This window comes from Macrotis lagotis, chromosome 1 (assembly GCF_037893015.1).
Source record: "Macrotis lagotis isolate mMagLag1 chromosome 1, bilby.v1.9.chrom.fasta, whole genome shotgun sequence".
Lineage (NCBI taxonomy): Eukaryota > Metazoa > Chordata > Mammalia > Peramelemorphia > Peramelidae > Macrotis > Macrotis lagotis.
In genome coordinates, this window is record NC_133658.1 from 872,020,612 (window position 1) to 872,034,545 (window position 13,934).

At 38.9% G+C, this 13,934-nt stretch overlaps 1 protein-coding gene across 4 annotated transcripts in view; it reads right to left on the bottom strand.

The window, feature by feature from the left end:
• Positions 1 to 13,934, bottom strand: part of VWA5B1 (von Willebrand factor A domain containing 5B1) — a 129,186-nt gene that overhangs the window by 35,166 nt on the left and 80,086 nt on the right. For all 4 annotated transcript variants that reach the window (XM_074218241.1, XM_074218239.1, XM_074218240.1 and 1 more), the window contains 5 exons: positions 12,657 to 12,859; positions 11,816 to 11,930; positions 9,928 to 10,110; positions 3,419 to 3,578; positions 1,522 to 1,712 (listed from right to left, as the gene is read on the bottom strand). In XM_074218241.1, coding sequence (XP_074074342.1) covers positions 1,522 to 1,712; positions 3,419 to 3,578; positions 9,928 to 10,110; positions 11,816 to 11,930; positions 12,657 to 12,859 — 852 coding nt within the window. The remainder of the gene's footprint in view (positions 1 to 1,521; positions 1,713 to 3,418; positions 3,579 to 9,927; positions 10,111 to 11,815; positions 11,931 to 12,656; positions 12,860 to 13,934) is intronic.

Sequence of the window (13,934 nt, forward strand, 5' to 3'; positions counted from 1 at the left end):
TATAATGTCCAGAGCTGAAGTCTTTCTAACACTGAGTACTCACAAAGACTCTCATCTCCTCGTTCTTAGGAGATCTGCCTCTCAATGTAGTCCGAGATAGCATTGATCTTGGTTCTACCACATCACAGTGCTGAATCTTATTGAACTTATGGTCCACTAAAACCTCTAGATCTTGTTAAAAAGATGAATTACTGGGGGTGGCTTGTTGACACTGGCCCTGGAGTCAGGAGGACCTGAATTCACATCTCACCTCAGACACTTAAATAATTACCTAGCTGTGTGGCCACCTTGGGCAAGCCACTTAACCCCATTTCCCTTGCAAAAAAACTAAAAAAAAAAACCAGATGAATTACTAACATTTTCTCAGAATTTACTCAGAAAGTTGGTTTTTTTCCCCAAAGGGTAAGACAATATACATTTAATTCCTCTGAAATGTCAAGTTATTTAATGTGATCCAGTGTTCTAGAGTGTCATTATTTCTTTGGCTCTTCACTCTAAACAGTCTTCAGACTTTCTGTCAGCTTTGTTGCAAAAAAGCATGCCAAATATGCCTTCATGCTGAAGTTGACCATGAAGGCACCACCCTAGAATTAGTCTAGTACCCTGCCAATGGTTACCTGATGAGAGCTGTAGATAAGGGAGGAAATGAAGAGGGAGCTTAGGAAGGGAAGTAAGAGAGGAGGAATGAAGACAGGAGGAGAAAAGAGAGATAGGGAAGAGAGAGTTTGAGAGTGAAGGAGGAGAGTAATCAAGTCTCCCCAGAATGTCCTCAATGCTTGTCTTTAATAACCTTGTACTCAGGGCTGGGAGATGACATAAAGGCTTTCCTCCCATGCTGCTCTCCTTGCACAAGTTTTTTGTTCCTGTCACATTGTGATGCTGCCATTAGCTGATGACCAGCTGTTTCTCCCTCTGGGTCTTTGCTCATCATTTCCTCTGAAATGGATTCCCCACTAGGCTTTTCTATCTTTTCCTCTTCCTTTCACCAAGTCCCAGCTCAGGTCCTACTTTCTCCATAAAACTTTCCTCGATTCCCTACCCCCTTTTCCCCTGCAACTGGAAGTCATCTGCCTCTTGGAACTTTGGTCCTCTCCCAAAGATGTATGAATTTCAGAGGTGGAGAGTGTCTCAGAGATCATAGGATCATCCTAGATGACAGATCTAGAGCAGGAAGGGACCTTAGAAGGGACCTCATCTCAGTCAGTCTGAGGACATTGAAGACAAGGTTGAGTGACTTGTCTGTTCATAGTAAAAAAGTCATGATTGTCAGATTTGGGATTTGAACCCATGGTCTTTGATTCTCATCTCACTGCCTTCTTTTTTTATTTTTATATTTTTAGGTTTTTACAAGGCAAATGGGGTTAAGTGACTTGCTCAAGGTTACACAGCTAGGTAATTATTAAGTGTCTGAGGCTGGATTTGAACTCAGGGACTCCTGATTCCCGGGCCAGTGCTCTATACACTGCCTATCCAGCTGCCCCTCACTGCCTTCTTAAAAGTAATTTTGGTTTTCCCCAATACCTGGGACTCAGCCTGCCACAGGCAGGATTCTGGGGTGATGTAGTCTAGCAGCTCCTGCCTTTGGGATTTCCGCAGTAGGCACTTCCCTGCTACAAGGGCAGAATCACTGGAGGTGGGAGTCCTGAGGCATGATTTGAGTTCAGGAATCTGGTTGGTGCTGTATGCTCGACGGCGAACAGAGCGTTCTAATCCTGGAGAGGAGACCGGATGTTAGAGACCCAAGGGTTAGAGAAGGTGAAATTGGAGGGATGATTTGGAGTCAAGTTATAGGATGCAAGGCTACAATCTTCAACTGTATTAGGACCAGAGAATTTGGAGCTGGAAGAGGCCTCAGAGATCATTTAGGTTCATGCTACTCCTCTAGCCCCCACCACCATTTTATACATGAGAAAACAGAGTCTCAGAGAAGCTAGTGGCAACTGTGGCTTTGAGGGCAGGAGACCTAGAGTCAAACTTGGTTTTACCCTAGGCGAGTCTGAACTTCAGTTTCCCCCATCTGAAAAATATTTACTACATATATTACAGGGTACAATGAAGAAAGGGCTTTTGTAAATCTCAAAGCATTATAGAAATATGGAACATGATTACTGAGAGGTTTTAGACCCTGAGATCCACTAACTCTCATTTCTCATCTCACAGGGATGTTTGTTCTGACAGTAATTGAGAGATATTCACAGTAGGGTTACTGAGGGAATAGGGTAACTCCAAAGATCCAAATTTTAGTTCTGATTGTATGCAAACTAATTTGCTGTTTAACTTTGGGCAAGTCATTTCACTAACTCTCTGGGTCTCAGATTGCTCTCCTGTCATGTGGAAATAATAATCCTAGCTCTGATGATCTTATGCCATTATTCTGAAGACTCAAAGGTATAATAACTGTGAAAACCCTCCAACCAATTGAATGTGCCAATTGAAAGGCAACAAATTACAATAATATCCAAAAGTTCATGTTCCAAAAAGGTGGGTGAAGTGCCTTTGGTGCTTGAGGCAGCCCCAACAGAATAGATCATTCAATAAGACTGGTTATTATAGGATTACCCTTTCCAGGTCTGGAATAGAGTAGACAAAGCTGCGGTTGGGAGAGACTTCAATCAGTAAGTAGCATTTATTAAGGACTTACTGCATACTAGACACTGTATAAGTTGCTAAACTTTAGAACATGGAATACCAGAGAAGGCCCTTAGGATATATATACATACATACATATATATGTATGTATATATATGACATTAGAACTGGAGGGGACACATACCTTAGAAGATCAGAGGTGGAAGATATCTTAGTACATAAAATGTTATAGATGAAAAGCAATTTAGAATGATAGACATGGAAGGGAACTTAGAACATGGAATGTTAGTGTTGGAAGAGAACTTAGAATATTATAGATGCAAAGGACCTTAGATCTTAGAATGTCAGACCTGAAAAGGAATTTTGAAATGGAATGTTAACATTGAAAGGAGTCCTTAGAACATTGAATGTTTGAACTAGAAAGTCCTTTAGACTATAAAATAGTATAACAAAAAATCCTAAAGGATAGCATGGCTCTTAGGACATAGACTGTCATATTTGATTTGGAAGACATAGAATATTAGAGCTCAAAAATACCTGAGAGATAATCTAGTCCAGACCTGTCAATGTATAGTTTAAAACAATGGGGTCCAAAGCAAGAAAACATCTCACCCAAGGGAACAGAATAAGTTAATAGTATAACTGGAAGGGGGTTTTCTGTTGACTGACTCCTGGTGTCTTTCCAAATATGCTACAGGTCCTAAGATCTCATACTCACCCTCATCTAAAGATACCCTACCTGTGGGTCAGCCTTATCCATTCCTAATTAAGTCAATCCTCCTGTGTAGGACCAAGTTGTCTAGAAGGAAGATATATCTGTAGGACTGACCTCGGACCAGCTTGGCATCTCTGATGAATGCTGGTACATCCTGTACCTTCTGGAAGGCTAGGATCTCTTGGGCATAGTCCCCACTCTCTGGAGCAGATTCCTTGTCCTGGGGATAGTAGAACACATAGTTCTGGGAGCGTTGTGCACTATGATGCTGAATCTGGGAGTAGGGAACAGCAGAGAAGAAGCAAAGGTCCAGGAATTAGGAGAGAATCAAGGAAGAATTGCAAGTGATCATCAGGCTACAGTGATTTAACTAAACTCCTTATGAAAAGGAAGAGACAGGGACTAGATTGACTTCTTTGTCCCCCTTTAACCCATGTCTGGGGATTCCATCTTGACTGAGAAGCTTAGACCAACAAAGTATCTTCAAGAGCAAGTCTGGTGCCCCTCTTCATTGTCAACTTTGCTACTGCATCACCAATATCACCTCCTAACTCATTCAACACTTCAGCTGAATGAGGCAACAATCTAATCCCCACCTTTAACACCTTTACTTCTGCCATTTAGTTTGCCTTTCTTTTCTCCCAGTGAATCCACTGTTTAAAACAACTTAAATTCCATTTCCTTCATGAAGCTTTACTTGATCCCAATAGATCCCCATTCCGCAGTAGATAAATAGTCAAAGGTTATGAACAGCCTTTTTTCAGATGAAGAAATTAAAGCTATCTATAGTCATATGAAAAATGCTAAAAATCACTATTGATCAGAAATGTGCAAAATTAAAATAACTCTGAGATACCATTTTACACGAATTGGATTGACTAATATGACAAAAAAGTAAAACTAGTCATTACAACTTTTCCTTTTAGACCTCACACAAACATTTATTTGTATTTTGATAATCCTGTGATAAACTTGTGATATAGAATTATATGGGAGTATGTAACTATATATACAAAATGGAATGGAATGAAAAGTAGCCTTAGGCAGATTTTTAGTCTTGACTTTCAAATTGGTCTCCTAAAATCTTGGAGCTGAAAAGAACCTTCAGAGGTTATCTAGTACAACCCATATTTGTCTGCATTCCTTCTTAACTTATGTATGCTGATTTGTTTATGGAAAACCTTTCTAATTCCATGTAATCAAAAATTGTCTTTGTCATTCCCCATGATCAAAGGACATGATCAGGCAGTTTTCAGATAAAGAAATTAAAGCTATCTATAGTCATATGAAAAAATAGTCTAAATCACAATTAGAAAAATGCAAATTAAAACAATATGACAAAGAAAATGATAAATACTGGAGAAGATGTGGGAAAATTGTGGTAGCAAAGAATTGCTAATTGAGGGGATACTGTTCAATTGAGGAACTGTTAAACAAATTGTGGTATATGAATGAAAAAGATTACTATTGTGCTATATGAAATGATGAGCAGGCAGATTTCAGAAAAACCCTGGAAAGATTTACATGAATTCAGGCTGATTGAAGTGAGCAAAACCAAGAAGACATTGTCCAAAGTAACAATAACATGATGTGATGATCAATGATGATTGACTTCGATCTTCTCAGCAAAACAATGATTCAAGACAATTCCAAAGGACTTATGATAGAAATGTTATCACATCAAGAGAAAGAATGATGGAATATGAATACAGATTGAAGTATATTATTTTCAATTTTTCATGGTTTTCCCCTTTTGTTCCATTTCTTCTTTTAAAACATGATTGATGAGAATATGTTCAATATGACTGCAGATGTATAATCTATATCAAATTGCTTGCTGTCTTGGGAAGGAGAGAAGAGGAGGAGGCAGGGAGAAAAATTTGGAACTCAAAATCTTATAAAATGAATTTGAAAACTATCTTTACATGTAATTAGAAAAATAAAATACTATTAAAAATGATCTTTCATTTTTTTTTGTGTTCACTACTATAACTTATTTAGCTATAAAACCCCCTTCACCATAAGTTGAGAAGTATCTTGTCTGACTCCCTTCTAATTTCTTTCTTGTGATGTGATCTTTAATATTTAGATCACATGTTTATTTCCAGTTTATTGTATTACATGGTATAAGGAACAGACTAAATTTCTGCCAAACTACATTCCAGTTTTCCCAACAGTTCTTGTCAAATGGAGTACTTCCCTCAAGCAATATATACTCAGGTCTATCAAACATTGAATTGTTGAGTTCAATTTTTTTCTTCTGATTCATTGAAACATGTATTTAGAACTAGAAAGGACCTCAGAAGTCATCTAACTCTATTATTTTACATATGAGGAAAGTGAGACCCAAAGAGTGACCCATGCAATAAAGTCATGTAGGTAGACAGAGGTGCAGTTAGAACCCAGTCTTCTGATTTTTAATTCAGGGCTTGTTTCTTACCCTATCATGATTCCTCCTCATTTAGTCTGATCCTCTGAATGATTTTTCTATTTTTACCACTGTATATTTGGACAAGAATTCCCTTAATCACAACCAGTAAGTCAATGCAGTGTAATGTCAAAATTACAGAATTTGTAGTTAAAGGATCAGTCTGAATCCCATAGTCCTGCTCCCTGTGAGAACTTAGGCAAATCATAACTTCTTGGGGTCCAAGTTTACTAATCTATAAAACTAAAGGGATGGTTGGAATCTTCGAAGCATCTTGCAGTTCTAAATTTTGGGCCTCCAAATGAGTGATCTTCCCACTTCTGATTTGCAGAGTTCCAAAGAGGAGGAACTTATGAATTCCAAAGGAGGATAAACAGTCCAGAAAAAGGGCTTTATAGAACCCTCACACTGAGGTGTGAGTTCTCCCTGAAGACTCTCTCTATATATATATATTTGTGCAAATATATAATACTCAAAGATATAAAGATTTACATAGTCCCCCAGGTACCATTTCAGTTCAGGTCCTCATTACTTCTTGCCTACATTACCTTTCTATTCTAGTCTATATATACATCAATTCTGCCAAAGTAATTTTCCTTAAGTGCAAACCTGATTGTATGCCTTCTCTACTTAACATACTCCAGGGACTTTGTTTTGCCTCTGGAATAAAAAATGTAAAATCCTCAGCTTAACTTTTAAAACCCTAAAAAAAAACCTAATCCCCAAACTTTTTCATCCTCACTGAACTTTTATTTCCCTATTTGTCTCACAGTAATTCAGCCAAACTGGACTTTTCTTTGTTCCTCACTCATAATATTCTATCACCAGGTTCCATGCCTTTGCACTGGGATACCCTTCTCCTTCCTTGTCTCCATCTCATAGAGTTTTCTTCTTCCTTTAAGAAGCAGCTCAGGCACCACCTCCTGCAGGAAGACTTTCCTGGTCTCAAATCCTTAGCTCTCACTCCCAAAGAACGTGTGTGTGTGTGTGTGTGTGTGTGTGTGTGTGTGTGTGTGTGTGTGTGTGTTTGTGTGTGTGTACATTTATATAAGAATTTATATAATTATAAATGTAAATATACATGAGTATATAGTATATATGTAAACTATATTCATGCATTTATTTGTTATGACCCCCTTTACTCATTGCTAGTACTTATAGTCTCATCTTTTTGTTATTTGTATCTTCAGAGCAGACTATTAAACCTTGTAAATAATAGATATTTAATAAATATTGGACAATTAATTTTATTTTGATCCTTTGATCCTCACAACAATTCTGGAACTGTTATTGCCCCATCCTACAGATGAGGCAAAGAGGTTAAGTGATTTGCCCCAGAATGACAAAACTAATAAGTGTCTGAGGCTGAATTTGAGCTTAGTTTTCCTTGGTGTCAGCTCTATCTCCCCAATAGCAAGTGAGGAGTAGAGCATGGATTTGAGCCTGGTTCCATCTGATCCATCCATCCAGTGATTTTCTCACTACTCCACAATGATGAATCCTCATAACATTTATATTTCTGTCATGACTAAGTGACCTCTATCCATGATTAAAGTGCAACCTTAGGTTCTCTCTTAGAGGAGAAGTAATGTTCCCTAAAAACAAACAAACATTGAGACAAAACTGGAAGGACTTCAAGACAAAAACAAAGAAGAAAAACTTGTTGGAGAGGAAAAAGGAAATCCTGATATATGCCAGGCACTTGGAGGACAGAAGAATATAGAGGGCAAAGGGCAGATTCAAGACAAATATTTGAACAGCTGAAGCTAACAAACAGAAACAAGTATCTGTTCAAGAAATAATGCCATGAGGGGCGGCTAGGTGGCGTCGTGGATAGAGCACTGGCCCTGAAGTCAGGAGTACCTGAGTTCAATTGTGGCCTCAGACACTTAATAATTACCTAGCTGTGTGTTCTTGGGCAAGCCACTTAACCCCATTGCCTTGCAAAAAAAAAGAAAAAAAAGAAATAATGCCATGGATCTTTCTTCCTCACTCATAATATTCCATCACTGGGTACCATGTTTTTGTACTAGGATGCCCTTCTCCTTCCTTGCCTTCACCTAATGGAGCCTCTCTACCTTTAAGAAGCAGGGGACCCAGGAAAGTGTAGAGGAAGAACATACAATAAGAGAAAGGTTGATTCCTCCTTTTGTTACGGGTCCTGAGGCAGAAAAGTTAGCCATCTTCCTAGGACACATGCATCTAAGATATGACAGTCAGACAAAATGAACAGCAACAAATTTTACTATTTTAGGGGAAAATGATAATTAATGATGGAAGAATTCTAGAAAGAATTTCTGAAGATTATAAGGTGTTGGGCATATAGTTGAACATTTTAGGGACATTTGAGTTTCCTCATTGCTGATATTGAAGAAATGGGCTTTAAAAGAGAAAACCAGATTTTGGAAGTGAATGACTGGTTGTAAAACTGGTTTCTGAAAATGAGATTTCTGAATCACAGCATAAAATGTAGGAATGACAGGCTCTTGACCAGGGATGGAGTGTATCTAAAAAAGCTACAATCAAAAGGGATTTTAACCGAACATGATGGAGAAGAAAACTTCATGCAGCAAAATAAACACTACAGAATTAGAAGAAAGGAGAACAGTACTACAGGTATTCACAAATTCACAAGAGACAAAATCCAAGTCATAAACCAACAATACAGTTCATGGTTTCAGATAACTTTACAAAGCACATAAAATATGAGCAACAAGCAAAAGAAATGAGAGATCCTCATATATTGAGGAAAAGTAAACCTCCTTGGAATCACTAAGACATCTTGGTGGGATGTGACTTCTGAGTGATTTAAGGATGGAAAGACATACTTTATTCCAATTTATGTAAAGGGGGGGTGAGAAATTGAATATTAAGAAGTTTTTCTTTGAGGAATTACAAGAACTGGAGAATCAAAAATACTATTATTGGGCTAGGCAGCAGATAGGAAAAAAGAAATAACAGAGATGCTCGGGAAACAACAAGTTTGTCAGAGTAGCATGATGCAAAGGTGATGGGGAACATTAATAACTCGGACACCTAGCTGTTTTCTAGAAGAGTTTGTTTTCCTGGTGGAAGATAATTTCATCCTTCAAAAGGTAGGAGAGCTAAGGTGGGAATTTTTAATCCAAGTTTGATTTGTACCACAAAGGATGAACTGGTTGCCGGAATCAATGCTGTGGGAACCCTGAAACAAACTTTGCTATTTATGAAAGAGGCAAAATAAGCTGGATACATCCTGGATTTTAGTAGAATGGGGTTCAAAAGGAGGTGATTATCTTACTCTTGTCTGATTTAGTGAGACCATTATCTGTTGTACTGTATTCAGTTTTGGATGCCAGATTAAGAAAAGACACACTTGGAAAATATCCAGAGGAGGTCCAGTTAAGAGGATGCAAAATCTTAATTAAGTTCATGTCATATGATAACTTTGCAAAGGAAATGGAGATATTTAGCCTGGAGCAGAGAGGACATAAGAGGGAACATGTAGCTATCAAGTATTTGAAGGACTGTCATAAACAAAAGGAATTTATTTTGTTCTATTTGATCCCAGAGCTGAAAGCAAATGGTAAAAGTTGCAAAATAGCATATTTAGACTTGGCATTAGAAAAAAAGGCTTAAATTTCTAGCCATTTAAAAGTATAATGGATAGTCTTAAAAGGTAATTGGTTTCTTGTTTCTAAAGGTTTTAGAGCGAAGACTAGTAGGGGAATTCTTGTTCATGGCTGGGTTTTACTGAAGGACTTCTTAGGTCCTTACTGCAAAATTATGATTAAATATTTGAAGACAAATATTGATATGGGGAAATGCAGAAGTTGTGAGTGGAGGGGGTGTCTTCTAAGTCTTAGAGCATAAAATGTCAGGGTTAGAAGAATCTTAGTGATAATATAGTCCAGTTCTATCTTTTAAAAGATCAAGAAACTCAGATCCACGGAGAATAAGTGAATTACCCAAACTGCAGCATAGAACAAACATAAAAACCCAGTTCACTCAATTCCTAATCTTTGTTTCTCTTTACATCTTCCAATGGCATCTTTATATCTCCTAGGGATTTGGATTGGTCTGACTTTCCCCTCTTCAATTCTGTGTTGAATGCAAATAGTTGTACTGTGGATTAGGGCAAAAGGCATGGTACATCCATATCAAAGAGGAGATGTCAATTCATAACTTGCATCCATCTGTCCCTCTGATTACTTACAACTGTGGAAGTGCTATGGGGAGTAGAGTTGCACACGATGCCATAGCCCACCAACCGATCTCCAGGGAAGAGGGAGCTGGAACTGATAGGTGAGATTAAGACTTCAGCATTCTCTGGAAAATTCCACTCCACAGTGACATCACTGAGTACAGGGGCCATGGCCTTCTTCAGAGACCTGATCATCTGTAGGAGATTGAGTGCGATGCACAAGAAAAAACAAGACATCATTTTGGGAACAGAATATGTGAAAATATGGAGGTGTGATGCAGGGAGTTGCAGCAAGGATCTTTACGTGTAAATATACCTTTCTCTTTACTTCTGTGAATCAGAACAAAATCCTAGGAAAGGACCTTAGAAAATTGACTATCAGAGTAGGGGTGGGATCTTAAGGCATAGAAAGTCAGTGCTGGGGGAGACTATAGAATATCAGAAGTGCTGGGGACCCTAGAACATAATGTAGCAGAATAGGAATAAACCTTAGAACATAGAATATAGAATGTCAGAGGTGGAGAAAGACCTTAGAATATTAGAGCTAAAATGTGCCTTAGAACATTGAATATTAGAACTTAGAGGGATAGTAGAGATCAGTTTTAAAGAGGAAGGTACTGAGGCCAGGAGGAGTGAAATGATTTGTTTAAAATCAGTTAGCAACAATGTTAGAAGTAGAATTGACATATTCTGATTATCAGTTTCTTGGGTTCTTTCTATGACATCACACAGATTTTACCTCTGAGAATGGCACTAATACCTGGAAAGGTTTTACCTACTTGTCTGTTAACCATGGGAATTTATCCAAGATTGTGCCTGTTCCTCAGCTAATAGCATATGCAGTGAAACCTTTGACCTCCCCTCCTTGGGGTGTGCTCAGATAGAATTCCAGGCAAGTAAATGGAAGCTTGTGGGGTAGGCTTGCGGGACTCCAGTCATGGGTGATGGCAAGGCTCTTACTCCCACTTCAGACCAGGCATGGGTTATTCTCTAATTGCTTCTTGTTGGCCAAGAAAACTCAAGAGGTTCCTATTGTGTTGTGATGAAGTCTTTTACATAGCTACTACGACAGAAGTACCTGGATATAATAAGACATCCCTAGCCCTCAGCCCTCTTTTCCTTGTAGGGAAAGGGTAGACTGTTGGATTGGGGATGGTATGGCAATGAGTTGGATTCTTCCACTTGGATACTATTTGTCTATGAATGCATGATGACTATTCCTTTTGATTCTTTTTATGTTTATTCTTTTCTCATCTTAGATAAATGAGTGAGGATAAAGAATTGATCAGATTTTGAGCTGGTGTCAAAAGGTTCATCCAATCAGTAGTGAAAACTTTCAGAGTGAGCAGCAATAGAATCTGTTATTCTGTAAAGTACCAGCCCAATTGATCAAAGAAGCAACTCATCCACTGTGAATCACTGCCTAAGGTGAATTTGATGAGTACTCTTCAATGCGGGGGAAAAAGTCTCTTAGGGCTAGAAGTTGCCCTTCAATCTCACATGAAGGCTACATTTATGCTTGATGCTTGAGCCCATATTCCTTAGGGATTGTTGAGATTGTGAACCAGAGAGCACACCTTCAGTTTGGGGGAATATTTCATAACATGTTTCATTCTCAGATGCCTGATCAGTCTCACTTGTACATTGACCCTCAGTATCTTCATGTGAAAAATAGAAATGAGTCATCTAAGTCTGTCCTAGACCCTTCCTTTCAGAGAGGAGAGACATCTACCCCATCCTCTGAGATCTTCTCAAGCAGCTGACACCCCAAGAGGTGTCATCCAAGAGAGTAGGCAGTCTGGGCAACTGCAGAGAGGAGAAAGGGAAAGAAATGGAATGGAGAGGATAAGGAAGATGAGGGGGATAAGAGAGCTGGGGGTTATGTGGTCCTCCAATTTACCTTGGGCTGGAATCTTTCTTCTTGCCCCAGAAACTCTGCACTGCCTTTAGACACTGCTGCCAGGCCCTGCACCAATCTTGGACAAGCTTTTGGACCAATACCAAAGCTATAGCACCTATTGGAGGTAGGAGGGGAGAAATGAGGAGGAATGAGAAGATGATCCTCACTTCCTCCCCCTTTTCCCTTAGGGAAAATCAAGCAAATGCCTTCTTGGAAGAGCAGGCCTTGGCTATAAGAATTTTTACTTTATAAAGACTGACAGAGTGCTATCTGTGGGGTGGGGGTGGGGGGAGGGAAGCAAGATTGGGAGAAAATTGTAAAACTCAAATAGTATCTTTAATAAAAAAAAAAGAATTTTTACTTTAACACAATAGTTTAAGATTAAAAAAAAATTCTTGGTACCAGAGACATATCTCTAATTTTTCAGACCCCAAATTTCCCCACCTGCTCATCATTCCCTGGTGTACTGTCTCTCAAATTAAAATGTAAGCTACCCAAAGGCCTTCAATTTTGCATTTGTATCAAATTTGTATTTGTTTGGTATATAGTTAGCACTTAATTGATATTTTTAAATTAATTAAATCTTTCATTAATTCATTTATTCATTCATTCATCTAGCACTTCCTATATATACAAATGCAAGAGAGCAAAACAGCCCTTGCTTCCAAGGAGCTTATACTTCCCAATTTAATATACATTGAATTTAAATGAACAGAATACCATGCAAAATGTAGACCCTCCTTGGACATTTTCAGGACTTTTCTGCCTGGGCTTCCTAAAGTTGTCTTCCTCCTACAAGCCTGGATTGTACTCCTCTTGTTCCACTCCCCCCCCAACTAACCTGGTGGTGAAAGCATGATTTCGTATCAACTCCAGCACTTTCCCTGTGTTGTTGACTGCGCCATCAGTGAGAAGAAAGAGTATGCGTGGGTGGCCTACATGGACGGGCTGTCGGGTGATCCACTTCAGTGGGGACAGGATGTTGGTGCCACCCATGTCAGCCCGAAAATTCTGGATGCTGTCACATGCAGTAGCCAAACTCTCCTGAAAGGGAGGAAGGAGAGAGATAGAAAAAGAGAGGCACAGAGACAGAAACAGAAACAGAGGTAGAGACAGAAACAAAGAGACAGAGAGAGATGAGGGAGACAGAAAGAGGGAGAGAGGCAGAGACAGTGACACACACACAGACAAAGAGAAAAGCAAAAGGCAGAAAGAGTCACCTCAAAAGTTGAACATTTCCTAAGACTTGGAAACTGACGTACTGACCCTCCCTGGATTCCAAGACTTTTCTAGTCTTTGGGACCAAAGTCTACCTTTCCCATAAGCAGATTCATTGAATCATTGAATCATAGATTTGCAATATGAAAAGACCCTGGAGATCATCTAATATCCCCTCACAATATACTGATGAAAAAACTGAAACACAGAGATATTAAGTGCTTTGTCCAAGGTCACTTGGGTGGTGAGATGGGATATGAAACCAGGTTCTAAGTATCATGTCCTTTTCACCATACCAACCTTCCTATATTAAAATGGGACATTTGAACAAAGAATGTTACAACACAAATTGTCCTACATGAAAGGCACTTCAGGAAGTGTATAGTCCAACAACTTCATTTTATAGATGAAACAGAGACCAGGAGAAATCAATAGCTCTGATATTTTCTTGTTAGATAAGAGTCAGAATTGAACTCAAATCTATATCCCCTGATTTCCAGACCAGTGTTCCTTCCTTGTGGGAAAAGTCAGATCCCAGCTATGAGTCAAGGATAAAGGCAATTTAGATTCTTGTAAGCAATAAAGCATGGTCATTTGTCAACCAAGTCTTCTCCCAAGAGAAGCCTAGAAAATGCCATCTCTTTCAAATAAGAACTCCACTGCTTTGTGCTCACAAGCTATTGTATTCCCAAAGTGGCCAGCGACAAACTAACTCAGAAAACTTGGGGGGATGGGGAACATCAGCTAGGTTTCCTCTTTATTCCAGGGAGATTCTTTCACCTTTGATATGGAAAAGTTTAGGATCAAGGTCAAGAGGATCAAGTCTCTGAGCTACAATCAGAATAAGAAGTGAATGGAGAAGGTTGTCCCAAATAGCTAACATCAAAATCTCTTGGACTTA